The 15218-nt window shown below is 46.5% G+C and overlaps 1 protein-coding gene across 1 annotated transcript in view; it reads right to left on the bottom strand.

Annotated features, from left to right (window-relative positions):
* Window positions 1-12489: 12489 nt before the first annotated feature.
* The window catches only part of LOC142488027 (uncharacterized), a 30895-nt gene continuing 28166 nt past the window's right edge, over window positions 12490-15218 (bottom strand). The window contains exon 6 of the mRNA XM_075588372.1: window positions 12490-14366. Within this exon, the coding sequence (XP_075444487.1) occupies window positions 12688-14366 (1679 nt within the window). The 3' untranslated portion in view covers window positions 12490-12687. The remainder of the gene's footprint in view (window positions 14367-15218) is intronic.

Below are 15218 nucleotides of genomic sequence, written 5' to 3'. Positions count from 1 at the left end.
TCTGCTTCCCCCCCCTCCCTCCCCTCCTTACCTTCTCCTCCTTCCCTCCTCACACCAGACGGCACCACGATCCAGCCGCCCCCTAATCCCCACCCGCCCCCTAATCCCCCCCCCCCCCCCGAGCGACATTATACAAATACAGATGTTGACAATTGTTTTAAATATGCTTATGCAAAAATGTAGTTCAAGAAGTTGTAAACCAAATAACCAACTGAGAATGGTCACTAAGAATGGGCACTACCTCCACCCGCCCCCCTAACCCCCCCCCGAATGTTTCCCCACAGTTAGGAACACAAGTTGCTCTCTCGAGCCCAACCCCCCCTCCCCCCCCCAGTTAAACTAAATAGGGAGGGTGTCGGACCTCCCAACCTGGAAGTGCCCCGCGATTGGTGCTCCGGACGGATCTCCAGGGGACTTAATCCCCAACTCCTTGACACAAAGGTGCCAAAGGGAAAAACAATTGGGCTCTCCGAAAGCCCACCTCTTTCTCCCCCTATATGTGTGGCCCCCCCCCCACCCGGTCCTCTCCACCCCCCCCCACCCTCCCCCCTCTCTAGCTCTCCACAGCACAATGGTCCATAGAACAGACAACAAACCCGCCAACCCCTCCCCTAACAAAAAATCAGCCCTCCCCCGTCATGGGAAAAATACGGGACCCAGGCCCCACAACCCTGGGAGAAAAATGCCCCCATAATGTCGTCAATTAAAATTACCTCCCTCAATGTCACGGGCCTCAACTCAGTCAGGAAACGCAAGCTAGCGCTACAGGAACTCAAAAAAACCAAGAGCGATATTATCTGTATACAAGAGACCCATTTTAACTCTAATGACCCCCCTAACACATTCAAACAAGCCTTTCCCCAGGCCTTCTACGCCTCCTCCCCCGTAAAGAAAAGGGGAGTAGCCATTCTAATAAAAAATAGCGTACCATTTGTCCCCACCAATATATCCCGAGACCCAGAGGGACGCTACCTAATCTTACAAGGATCCCTGTCTGGAAACCCCATTTCCATAATTAATATCTACGCACCCAACGAAAATCAAGCACAATTAATTCAGGGCCTCTTGGAACCCCTGGACCAATCTGTGCTCACCTCACTGTTGGTAGTCGGGGACTTCAATATGGTACTGTCACCAGAGCAGGACAAATCCACCTTGCCCTCTGCTCAACACCCATCCCAGACCCAGCAAAAGGCGAAAAGGTTTAGGGAAATCCTGCAGAATTTTTCCCTTACGGATATTTGGAGGGCCCAGCACGTGGGCCAGAGGGACTACACGTTCTTCTCGGCCCCAGATCAGTCTTACTCGCGGCTCGATTACTTACTAGGTTCCATGAATGTTCTCCAGGCGTCCTCCCAGTCCAATATAGGGCCGATAACGTGGTCCGACCATGCCCCGGTCGATTTGACCCTCTCTCTCCCTTTTGTAAAGAACACCTTTTATAATTGGAAACTAAATGATTCCCTACTTAATGACCCGCAAATTGTAGACACAATCCGGCACAAACTAACCTCTTTCTTTGAATTAAATAAAGGGTCAGTTTCCGCAGCATCAACGCTGTGGGAAGCCCACAAGGCAATAATCAGAGGCGACCTAATCTCATTGGCATCTTACAAGAAAAAATCTAAACTAAAAACACAAAAGGCGCTGACTGACAAAATGATTTCCCTCGAACAACAACACAAAAAGGCCCCTTCCAAAAAGATACTCAGAACACTTGACAAAGCAAGAACTGAGCTAAAACAATCCCAATTAGAAGAAGTGGAGAGAGCGCTCAAATGGACCAATCAGAGGTTCTATGATAAAGGTAATAAGGCCGACAAACTACTAGCATCAAAACTACGAGGCATAAAAGCAAGAGTCCAAATCACAAGAATCCGTACTAAGGGGGGCCGTACTACCTATATAGACAAAGAAATTGCCCAAGAATTCGCAAATTATTACACGGAGCTCTATAACCTCCACCCCCCCAACCAAGCCCCAGCAGAGGTAGATTCGGCCTCACGATTCTTGGCGAAATGCAAGCTTCCCTCTCTTACCGACGAGGAACTCAATGCCCTGAACGGTAAAATCACCCAGGAAGAACTGGCGCAAGCCATAAGCACCCTTAAGATAGCCAAAACTCCTGGCCCCGACGGCTTTTCAAACGCTTATTATAAAAAATTTAGATTGTCTCTTTCCCCATATCTACTGGATATGTTCAACTCCTTTCTAGAAGGAGCCCCGATCCCAGGCACAATCTCTGCTGCCAATTTAGCTATCATTCACAAGGAAGGAAGGGACCCGCTGCAATGCGGTAACTACAGACCAATCTCCCTGCTTAACACAGATCTAAAACTCTATAGCAAGATCCTCGCAAACAGGCTAAACCCTATTCTCCCCCGACTAATTCATATAGACCAAGTGGGTTTCGTGTCAGGAAGACAGGCCTCTGACAACACCCGCAAAATTATCAATATTATCGACCACGTGCATCTCAATAAACTCCAGGCCATGATTCTGAGCCTAGATGCCGAGAAGGCCTTTGACCGTATCAAATGGTCCTTCCTTGATCAAACAATGATCAAATTCGGTTTCTCAGGACCATTCCTAGAGGGGGTTCGTGCACTATACCAGAACCCCACCGCATATCTAAAGCTGCCTGGAGGACAAGTCAGCCCGATTCACATACGAAACGGAACCAGACAGGGTTGCCCCCTATCCCCATTGCTTTTTGCACTCTCAATAGAACCGCTGGCAGCCCAAGTCAGAGTGAACCCAGATATCTCAGGCATATCCATAGCCGACAAAGACTATAAAATATCCCTTTTCGCGGACGACGTCATTCTGACCTTAGCTGACCCACATATCTCCCTCCCCAACCTACAAAAACTGCTAAACCAGTTTAGTCTGGCTTCAGATTACAAAATAAATATGGACAAATCTGAAGCACTAAATATATCCCTCCCCGAGCCCACATGGAAACTCCTCCAAGCAAATCACAAATATAAATGGAATTCTTCTCACATAAAATACCTAGGGATAAAAATTACTAGAATGTATTCCTCGCTATATAAAACTAACTATCCCCCCCTATTTAGCCAGATCAAGAGAGATCTAGAAGCTTGGAATACATACCAGATTTCCTGGTTTGGCAGAATCGTCTCCGCTAAAATGAATATCCTTCCCCGACTGTTGTATTATTTCCAGACCCTCCCAGTTCCAATTCCACTAGCCGAACTAAGAAACATACAAACGCAAATTATACGCTTTATATGGAAACAACGAAAACCCAGAGTCCCGCGGTCAGTACTCATGGCAGCAAAGACAAGAGGTGGACTGGGGGTGCCTGATGTGATCAGATACTATCACGCAGCCCAGCTCAGACAGGCGGTAGTTTGGAACAACCCTCCGGGCTCCGCCTGCTGGCTGGAGATAGAGACCAGTAATGTATCCCCTGTCCCTCTCCCAGTACTGCTTTGGTCCCCGAAGCACAAGGAAAAACTCCCTCAGAAGCTTGGACTGGGAGCAGTGAAATGCACGTGGTCTATTTGGTCCAAAAATAGAGGGAAATACGGCCTAACTTCACCCCCTCCCAACTCACCCCCATACTTGGGAACCCTGCCTTCCCTCCTGGGTGCTCCCAAGCTCAGATCGGTCAATTCCAGGACCTAGACGTTAGCATGGTTGCGGATCTGCTAGAGAATGATGAAGTTCTGTCCTTCCAGGAGCTCACAAACAAACTATCGGCCCCCCACCTTCCCATATTCGCATTTCTACAAATAAGGCATTTCCTTGGAGCTCTATCCCCGACCTCAAAATTCCCCCCCGACCAAATTTGAGTCCCTCTGTCGAGTGAGAGAATATCAGAAAGTACTAATCACAGCAATCTACAGCAGGGGGGCGCAAACTTTTTTCCCTGCGCCCCCCTGCCGGCTGTCCCCTCACTCCCGCGCCCCCCTCCCAACCCCAACTTACCCGCGCTCCGGCGTAATGACGTCACGTTGCCATAGCAACGTGACGTCACATGACCTCGCAGCGTCATTTTGGCGCCGTTGCAATGGTGACACAGGGAGGAAGCCGCCGGAGCCACGGTAAGTTAGGTTTACAGAGGCCCTGCAGCTCCCCCGGCACTTAATTTAAGTATCTTCGGGAAGCGCGCGGGGCCTCTGTAAACCCCGCGCCCCCCGTCGGCAGTGTCGCGCCCCCCCTGGGGGTCGCGCCCCACAGTTTGCGCACCGCTGATCTACAGCATACTAGTGAATTCTCTTCCCCCACCCAGTCATGCTTATATGCAAAAATGGTGCATAGATCTCGGCATACCATTAGACCTCGAGGACTGGGAGGACATCTGGGACGCAGCCCCTAAAACCTCAATTTGCATTGTTACAAAAGAAAATATATACAAAATACTATTTCAATAGTACCTGACCCCGAGTAGACTGAGCCAGATCTTCCCCGGCGCAACTGACCTGTGCTGGAGAGGATGTGGACAAAAGGGTGACATGCCTCACATTTGGTGGACATGTCCTGAGATCCAGCGGTTCTGGACCAGAGTTCAAAAGCTGCTGGATGAAACCCTGGGCCTGGAGGTTCCCCTGGACCCTCTGACATACGTGCTGGGCAAACCAATAGAGGACCTCCCAGCCCCTGCGGCCAGGCTGACTTCCGCTATACTTACGGCGGCAAGATGCTCGGTGGCGGCGACCTGGAAGCAGCTAAAAGCACCCTCCAGGAGGGCTGTGGTGAACAGAATAAATACAGTAATGACTATGGAAAAGCTAACAGCCATGTTAAACCAAAAAATGCCACAATTCTATAACACCTGGGAGCCCTGGATTAGCTCCGGAACCCTACCCCCCGGCTAGGTCACAACGACGAAGAGTCTACGGGCTAAGAAGGCGAAGAGAGAGAGAGAGGGGCTAACCTGCCTCCTCCCCCCCCCCACCTTCCCCCTCTTCTGTCGTTCCCACCTATCGCCCCCCCCTGAATCCCACCCCTGCTTTCCTTACCAAAAAATCAACAAAAGAATTTATTGAGACTACACACACACCTCACAATCAAGAGCCACTATCCTCAGATTGTAATGTATCGCATTGATTGTAACCTCTGTATGTAATTTCTCTGTGTGTCGCCAATAAAGGAAAAAAAAAAGAGAAAAAAAAGAGTGGGGAAAAAGGCCTTCCCGGGAGGGTGATGATACATCTATCCGAGTACTGGAGAAGGTTCCTACATATATGAAGTAGAGAATAATTATCTTCCTATCCATAGTGTCCTTTAATGATGCAGCCCCTTCTATTGGGATTGTGGTCTTTTTAACTATTCTGGATATAGCAGTATCCCCCCTTGGGCTAACATCCCCAAATTTTACCTCCTCTTGTGGGAATGGATACATCTTCCCAAACCTTTTAGGCGTAAATACTCTGGCGTCTTGTCGCGCCAACTCCACTTGAATGAGGTCTTTAATTACCTGATGAATAGGAAAGACTCAACTTTTTCTTTGTCTTGCCCCAAAAAGTTTATCTTTCTTGTGGGTTAACTCCTCAGTATCTTCTAATTCCAATGCCTGTCTCATGGCCTTGATGAGTGGATCCACCATTTCTACATCAAATTCAGATTCCTCTTCCTGAATATCCTGATCTGATGAATCCATTTCACCCTCTGATACTTGAAAACAATCAATGTCAGACTCACCTGATGAAAAACCTTTCCCCCTATCCAGACTGGTTTGGGATCTAGATCTTTTTTGCGCAGGGTTAACTGCTTGCTGAACTGTCGCATCAGCACTCTGTTTAACTGCCTCCTTCATCAATACAAGGAAAGTGCTCATTTGTTCGTTGGAATCTCCTGCAGCTGCCTTAAGAAAATCTTCACACAATTTGTTCCCTATTAGGGCTGGTTTCCATTTAGTTTTCTTAGCAACCTTCCTTTTATGTTGCAGGGATTCCCCCGTACCCTTTGAAGATTCTGCTTCTGGGAGGGTAACCACCGAACTATTTTATAAAAACAAAATAAATACTAAATATACACCCTAATGTATATAACCCATCTCTCTTTCCTATGTAGAACTAATACTAAGGACTCCCCTAGTCTTGGGAATTTAACTTTTAGGGGTCTCCATTTTCGAATCCATCTCCAGCACTCGGCTTCTCCCTGCTGAGCGTTCCATGCTGCCGTTTTTCTCTCACACACACACAGTGTGTCCGTCGCTTCTCTGACGTCATCACAGTGCTCGTGCATGGCCCGCGTGTCTGTGCACGCACCCGCCGGCCGGAATGTGACGCACTGTTCCCTCTACCGCAGCGTTCCCGACGCTAGCGCGGTCAATCTGAGCCTTTTTTTACGGCTCGCAGCTGTGGCTGCTCCCCCCTAGGCGATGTACCGGGCTCCTGGGGGGTTTCTTTTACCGCAGCGTACCAGACGCTAATGCGGTGAGTCTGAGCCTTCACGGGGCTCTCAGCTGCAGCTGCTATGCTCCCCCTCCCTTTGTCTGGTAATGGGGCTTCCTTCGCATGTACTGCACCGACACACTTTATTCGAGCAAATACCCAGTATGTACCTGGCAGATACCTGGAATGCGCCGCTCCTCACCTCTGACAAGCCCCGTTGCGTTTGCCTTCCCAGCCATGGTTCATGCCTGGCTGACGGGCGGCTGATCTGTGAAATGATAATGATTAGGATTTAATAGGCTGCAATGCTTCGCGTGTCTACCAGATGGCATAAATTCATGAATTGTAATGCAGTATATATATATATACTGTGCAGTATTGCAGCCAGCGGGAATAAAATGCTTCAATCCCTGCCTGGAAAATAACCCAATGCACTCGGGCAGAAAACAGTCACAAACCTCAATACACCCGGGTATACCCGAATTCGTGGGACTAGCCGAGCTCGAATAAAGTGTGTCGCCAGTGTAAGCCTCCACGGCCCGCGGCTGCAGCTGCTCCCCACCCCACGAATGTACTGGGTTCCTGGGGCTCCTCCGACTTTTAGGGGTCTCCGTCTTGCCACCGCATGGGCGCGTCGACCGGAGCTTCATGGCAGAGAGGCTGAGGTCCCTGGATATCTGCACAAGGTGCAGTAGGTGAGTCCCTTTAGAAAATAAAAATCCTACTCCTAGCTGTGTGACAGGAAAAAGACTAAGGTGCAGGTAGAGGGAGGGGCCTCATATGGCCTACCTGCAAAAGTCTATTTCCTGTCCTACCTAGAGTGAGAAGGGAATAACCCAAAGGTGCCCACTGCCAGGGTGATCAGGAAATTTAGCTAGTGGGCAGAGTTTATAAAGACAGAAAAGGGAAGATAGGTGGGTAGAGAACTCATTAAAAAAGTACGTTATACCAAACAATAGGATACCATGTAGGAATGCGCCGGGGGGGGGGGGCAGAAGCTCCTCCATCCGGGCAGTAGACTTGCGCCGACAACCTATGGGGACTGAGACTGCTAAACCCATAGGTGAAGACCCAGGGGAAGGGTGGCTCCAGGAGAGTGGGAGCAGTAGCCCCCCAGGTGGAAGAGGGAGAAGGGAAGCTTGTTGCTCCTGGGCAGTTGAGCTTAGGTCCAGAAAGATCAAATACAGCTCATTTCAGTTGTTGTTTATAGTGTTGGAATTGTTAGGTGTTGTTTTGTTTTCCTCGTCTGTCCTTGTGTGTTTCCCCCTCCACCCCCGTCCCCCAAGTTGTTGGTCACTGCCCTAAGCGGACGCAAGGCACAAAGAAAATTGGAGGTGGCAGATCTCTGGGCGGGACCCGAAAGTGCGTACGCAGAGGGTAAGCAGATTCACTAAAGCATTAACATGGCAGTAACATGGGTGTCACACAACGTTAAAGATTTTAACAGCCCTCAGAAACGACGCATTGCCTTTAAGGAGTATAGAACTAGAAAAGCAGATGTGATATTTCTACAAGAGACTCACTTCAGCACTAGAAATAACCCGAGTTTCTTAGACGGACACTTTCGTCAGTTCTATCTGGCCTCAGTGGCAGAGAAAAAGAAGGGGGTGGCGATACTGCTCCACAATAATTTGCCGTTTAAGGTGGAAAAAATCAAAAGGGGCATAGACGGTAGATATCTTATCCAATCAGAGACGGTGTGCATGGGTGCAAATTGACACTTGCATCGGTATACGCCCCATGCGAAGATAATCCTCAATTTTTTAGAACGTTCTTTGCACAGCTGGATAGGGTGGCGGAAGGAAGCATAGTAGTAGCAGGAGATTTTAATAAACATTTAGACCCGACATTGGACGGAAACAAACAGAAGTAGAATCAAGAGAGGAGGAGTAGAAGCTCTCCGTCAGAGTACTAGGGACAGACAACTTTTCAGAATACCCACAGTGCTATTCATATGCTTCTTTAAGCAAGTGTGTCTTAAGTTGGGTCTTAAAGGTGGATAGAGAGGGTGCTAGTCGGGTACTGAGGGGAAGGACATTCCAGAGGTGTGGGGCAGTCAGTGAAAAAGGTTTAAGGCGGGAGAGGGCTTTAGATACAAAAGGGGTAGAAAGAAGACATCTTTGAGAAGAACGCAAGAGTCTGGATGGTGCATAACGAGAAATTAGGGCTGAGATGTAAGGAGGGGCAGAAGAGTGTAAAGCTTTAAAAGTGAGCAGAAGAATGGAGTGTGAGATGCGGGATTTGATCGGAAGCCAGGAGAGGGATTTCATGAGGGGAGATGCTGAGACAGATATAGGAAAGAGTACAGTGATTCTGTAAGCAGCGTTTAGGATAGATTGTAGGGGAGACAGATGAGAGGCAGGAAGGCCGGACAGCAGGAGGTTACAGTAATCAAGACGGGAGAGAATGAGGGCCTGAGTCAGAGTTTTAGCAGTCGAGCAACAGAGGAAAGGGCGTATCTTTGTTATATTGCGGAGGAAAAAGCGACAAGTTTTAGAAATGTTTTGAATGTGAGGGGCGAATGTGAGAGAGGAGTCGAGTGTGACCCCTAGGCAGCGTGCTTGGGCTACTGGGTGAATGATTGTAGTTCCAACAGTAATGTGGAAGGAGGTAGTAGGGCCAGGTTTGGGAGGAAGTATGAGGAGCTCTGTTTTAGCCATGTTGAGTTTAAGGCGTCAGAGGGCCATCCAGGATGATATAGCAGAGAGACATTCAGAAACTTTGGTTTGTACAGCAGGTGTAAGGTAAGGTGTTGAAAAGTATATAGTATAAAAGAGATAGCACAAACCGTACGAGATGAGATCTCACAATTCTTTAAAACAAACATGGGCAGTGTGGAATCTCACATAACATTGTGGGAGGCTCATAAGGCCACTCTGAGAGGAATTTTGATCAACATAGCAGCAGGGAGGAAAAAAAAAAAAGGGGGGGGGCGGCCAAAATTAATCAGCTTAGAGAAAAGCTTCATGAACTCTCTATACTAAATAGCAGGACGGGTAGAGAGGAGACACTGAAGGAGTTGAAAGATGTAAGAATAGAACTTAATCTACTCCTTACCTCCCAGGCTGAGAAGACACTGAGTTGGACAAAGTGGATTTTTTTTTGAAAAAGCGAACAAGCCAGATACCATGCTAGCAAACAAAATATCCTCCTCACTGTTAAAGCTTTACACTCTTCTGCTCCTCATTACATCTCAGCCCTAATTTCTCGCTATACACCATCCCAACTCTTGCGTTCTGCTCAAGGATGTCTACTTTCTACTCCTTTCGTATCTAAAGCCCTCTCCTGCCTTAAACCTTTCTCACTGACTGCCCCACACCTCTTGAATGCCCTTCCCCGCAGTATCCAACTAGCACCCTCTCTCTCCACCTTTAAGACCCACCTGCTTAAGGAAGCATACGAGTAGCTCCATGGCTGATAATTTACAACTCATACATAAACCTTGACCCCTTGCAGACACACTTACCAGAACGCCCTCCTACTGTCTCTGTACGTTCTTCCTACCAACCAATTAGATTGTAAGCTCTTTGAAGCAGGGACTCCTTTTCTTAAATGTTACTTTTATGCCTGAAGCACTTCTTCCCATTATGTTTATTTGTTATTTATGATTGTCACGTGTATTAGTGCTGTTAAGCGCTATGTACACTAATGGCACTATGTAAATAAAGACATAGATACCTACCCTGTGTAAGCACTTGGGTGACAAGGTTTTCTTACTGAGATACATTTTATACCCTCTGCACATGGGAAAGGTTTCTCCCCTGTGTAAATGCTTTTGTTTCTGAGGACTGTCCTCCTATTACGGAATTGATGATGTAATCCCCTTTTATGAATTGTTTGGTGGGTGTTGAGGTGCCTCTCAGTGCTGAAATGTTTCCCAAATTCTGTACCAGTTAAAAAGTTGCTCCCTTGTGTAAATCTGCTGGTGTAACAAGAGGTCCCACTTCGTATAAAATGGTTTACTACACTCTGAACAAGCAAATTATTTCCCCTGTGAGAATCATGTGGTGTGTGAGGTCATTCATCCAAGAAACGTTTTTCCTATACTCTGTCCATGTGAAAGGCCTCTCCCTGCATGAATTTGTTGGTTTCTGAAGAGATGACCCTTAACACTGAATTGTTTCCCACACAGAACAAGAAAATGGTTTCTCCACTGTAAATACTTGGGTGTGACAGGAGGTCACACTTTGTACTGAATTGTTTCAAACACCCTGAACTAGGGTTAGACAATAACAAAAATACTTCCCACCATAAGAGTATTAAGTAATTTATTGTGATAACAATATTCAGCAATATATTAACACCCAATAGAAAGCAAAAAAGCAAAAGTCCTCAAAATGTTCAAGGTCATTTATTGTGACACATATTTCTTATACAAATGCATTTCATTTTTAATAAAATTTTAAAAAAGCAAATACATTTTAGTATATTTTAATTTTAAGAATAAAAAATGTTAAAATGAAAATGTTACACTAACTACACCCACATTAAAGCCCCCTTTCTTCACCATTTTATTTTTATTTATAAAACATTTTACCAGGAAGTAATACAGTGAGAGTTACCTCTCGTCTTCAAGTATGTTCTGGGCATAGAGTTAAGATGACAAATAATACATGGTTACAAATACAGTTACATAAGTGAACAGGGTATAAAATCAGTGGTTCCCAAACTTTTTCGGTTCAAGGCTCCCCAAGGCGATCAGGATTTTTCCACGGCGCCAAAGTGAAAACAAAGTTGTATATACTGTACATACCCAACAGTTGCAGTGCGCAGTTGGTTGCTTGGTGCGGTTACGATTAGTGAAAAAAATTAAATGCGAATGTAAAAACCACAAAAACAATGTATTGATGGAAATAATTAGTGAGACGGATGAGCCTGTTTTTCACTATACATCTTTTCAAATCTCGGACTCAAACTGGATACTGTCACCGCACAGTATTTGCTTTTTATCACAGCGACCGCCGAAAACCCAGCTTCTCTCTCTGACTGACTCTCTCTCTCCGACTGACTGACACACTTTCTCTGATATACACACACACACACACACACACTCTCTGATACACACACACACGCACTCTGATACACACACACACACACATACTGATACAAACACACACACACACACACACACACACACACACACACACTGATACACACACAAAGTGGAGTACCAGCCAGCGGCAGCGACCGCACACCACCACTGTCCGCCCCCGCGAAAGGGGACGTTGGGAAGGGGGCACCAGGAGAGTTACAACTCCCCCCGCCACCCCCCTGGCGGGCAACCCCGCTACCGTCTCCTATCACCCCTAGCTGGAAACCAGGGCAGAAGGGGAGGCCACCAGAGGACAGAGGAGCCAGGAGCGGGAAGACACACACCCCCACTCACCGTGCACAAAGCGGAAGCCCAGCACCCGGCATCCTCTAATCTGCAGCCAATCCCCTACGACCCGGCCGGCATTCTAAGCCCCGCCCCCAGCATCCTCCTTCATCCAATCCCCCCGGCAGCATTCTACATACAAAAAACTTACCAGGACAGGACAGAAAAAAATGGGACGTCTGGTAATCGTGACGCCCATCCAGGCAAGCCGCGGCGCAGATTGGGAACCACTAGTATACATTATATACAAAACATCGCATGCACAGTTAAAGATAATATATATTATAGGCGTATGTAACAGTTACAGACCAGATTAAAATGCGAGACAGCCTTAAGAACTTAAACTGGTGGTGAATGCGAGAGTCTCCGTTAGGTTGTTCCAGTTTTGAAGTGCACAGTATGAAAATTTACACTTGCCCCCTCGACCACCCTTCTCCTGTACACATTAATAGGGCATGGAGAGACGTGGGATAATGGGCATAGGAAAGGAGGGGGTCAAGAGGCACGGATGAGAGCCGAGAGAAATACAGGGGAGGAGAGAAAGGGGTTGAGTCATGGTGGAAGGTTTAAGAGGCATGGCAGAGGGGAAGTGGTTAATATGGAGGGGAGGATTCCTTATAGCTGCAGCATGTGAAAGTCAAGGAGCTCCCAGACTCACTCCCACTCCACTGTCTCTACCAGACCCGCACTCTGTCCTCTCTCTGACAGTCCCCACCCCCACGCCTCCCTGCCAGACCCACCCCCACTCTGCAGCTGCTGATAGGAATGCCATGGTAAGAAGTAATGGCAAGTATTGCGTTACCCTCCATTTTTTATTACTGCAGTATTACTATGCAACTGGTATATTGCCCAACCCTACTTTGAACAATCACATATTTTATCTCATGTATGAATCCTCATGTGTGTAATGAGGCTGATCCTCTGTAAAAAGCTTTCCCCACACTATGTACATGGAAATGGTTTCTCCTGTGTATGAATCCTGTGGTGGGAGAGGAGGTGGCTCATTTGAGAAAAGCTTTTACTACACTCTGCACATGTGAATGGTTTCTCGCCTGTATGAGTCATCTGGTGCCTGAAAAGGGTTATCTTAATACGGAATTGTTCCCCACACTCTGCACATGTGAAGGGTTTCTCCCCTGTATGAATCCGCTCATGGTTGAGGAGCTCCGCCTTTGTAGAAAAGCTTTTACTACACTCTGTACATGTGAATGGTTTCTCCCCTGTATGAGTCATCTGGTGTCTGAGGAAGTTGCTCTTAACACGGAATTGTTTCCCACACTCTGTACATGTGAATGGTTTCTCCCCTGTATGAATCCGCTCATGGATGAGGAGTTCTTTCTTCCCAGAAAAGCTTTTACTACACTCTGTACATGTGAATGGTTTCTCTCCAGTATGAATCATCTGGTGTCTGAGGAGGGTGCTCTTAATACGGAATTGTTTCCCACACTCTGTACATGTGAATGGTTTCTCCCCTGTATGAATCCGCTCATGGATGAGGAGTTCTTTCTTCCCAGAAAAGCTTTTACTACACTCTGTACATGTGAATGGTTTCTCTCCCGTATGAATCATCTGGTGTATGAGGAGACTGCTCTTAATACTAAATTGTTTCCCACACTCTGTACATGTGAATGGTTTTTTTCCTGTATGAGTCATCTGGTGTCTGAGGAGACTGCTCTTAACTGTGAATTGTTTCCCACACTCTGTACATGTGAATGGTTTCTCTCCAGTATGAGTAATCTGGTGACTGAGGAGGTGGCTCTTAGTACTGAATTGTTTCCCACACTCTGTACATGTGAATGGTTTTTCTCCTGTATGAGTCATCTGGTGTCTGATGAGGCTTTTCTTCATTCTGAATTGTTTCCCACACTCTGTACATGTGAATGGTTTTTCTCCTGTATGAGTCATATGGTGTCTGAGGAGGATTTTCTTAATTCTGAATTGTTTCCCACACTCTGTACATGTGAAGGGTTTCTCCCCTGTATGAATCCGCTCATGGTTGAGGAGCTCTGTCTTCCGAAAAAAGCTTTTACTACACTCTGTACATGTGAATGGTTTCTCCCCTGTATGAGTCATCTGGTGTCTGAGGAGGTGGCTCTTAGTATTGAATTGTTTCCCACACTCTGAACATGGGAATTGTTTCTCTCCTGTATGAGTCATATGGTGTCTGAGGAGGGTCTTCTTGGTACTCAACTCTTTCCCACACACTGTACAAGTAAAAGGAGTCACTGATGTCTGAATCTTCTGCTGTGAATGAAGTTTTCCCTTCAGTGAGAAACCGCTCCCACCATCTGTACAGGTTTGCTCCCTAGCGGGGACACAAAGGTGTGTGAGCAGGTCCCTGTCCAGTGAGAAGCTTTTGCCACACTGACAACAGAGAAAAGGCTGAGCACAACGGCTTCTTCTTAAATCTCTTGCATACCTTTTGCTGGACCCATATTTAGAGTCAGTGACTGCTGTGTGCTGTACAAGGTCTGTAAATTCCCCATCATGTGGCACTGGTTCCTTGTATGTGTCCAAAATGTGGCAGGAATCATTGTTTTTTGGCACTTCTGGGCTGCGAGGAGTCAGACAGCTTCTGGATGTTTCAGAGCTTAAGTTCTGTTCCTCATTCAGGCCGTTCTCTAACAGAAGTAAACAAAAAAGACAGAACAAATGTTTTTTCAAATCTGTAAATCAAATTACTGAAAGCAAATTACAAATCCAAAACACTGAAAAATTTACTCCACCAATACTTAATTAACAAAATATTCTCTTCACCCAGGGTTTAAAATTGTGGCACATGACACCCAGTGGCCCCTAATGACTTTCGTGGTGGTTCCCGAAGATATGAAATTTATTTGTAGCAGCTCTCAGTGAAATCATTGATACATATAGAACTTATATATATATTACTGTATGCGTTATTTAAGGATACATGTACATCCTCCAAATAATTAACACTGAAAATGTCCATGAGAAGTAAAGTTAAGGAACTCCTGGTCTATCATATTAGTGCGTTAATAATATCAACTAAACCAGACAGCAACCTATAGTGTAAAGATACTGTAGATGCCCATGTATGTATGTCTTTATTTATATAAGACCCGCAGTGTACTCGGCCCATTCTATGGACACAGCACTATAATTTCCCAAGCACGCGGCCTTGGTGTAATATTTGACTCCTCTCTTTCCTTCTCCTCTCACATTCAAAACAAAGAAAAAAAAAGGCGCACTGCAGAAAAGAAGAACTAGAGGCAAAAGTAGAAAAAATAAAAGAGTTATTGAGACACACAGCCTAAGTTACAAGAGAAACCTCCAACGCGTTTCTCGCCATGGGCGCTTTATCAAAGAGTGGTTTCCTGAGTCTAGAGAGTGTCACGTTATAGGCACTCCCCGCCGGAAACACTGCCTACCTGTATCCCAGGTAAAAAAGTCCTGTGGGAACAAAACAGTCCGGGGAAAATGTAACCATGGAAAGAAATCCAGCAAAAGGA

Source organism: Ascaphus truei, chromosome 2, assembly GCF_040206685.1.
Source record: "Ascaphus truei isolate aAscTru1 chromosome 2, aAscTru1.hap1, whole genome shotgun sequence".
Classification (NCBI taxonomy): Eukaryota; Metazoa; Chordata; class Amphibia; order Anura; family Ascaphidae; genus Ascaphus; species Ascaphus truei.
The sequence above is the reverse complement of the archived record's forward strand: the minus strand, read 5'-3'. Positions and strand labels throughout refer to the sequence as shown.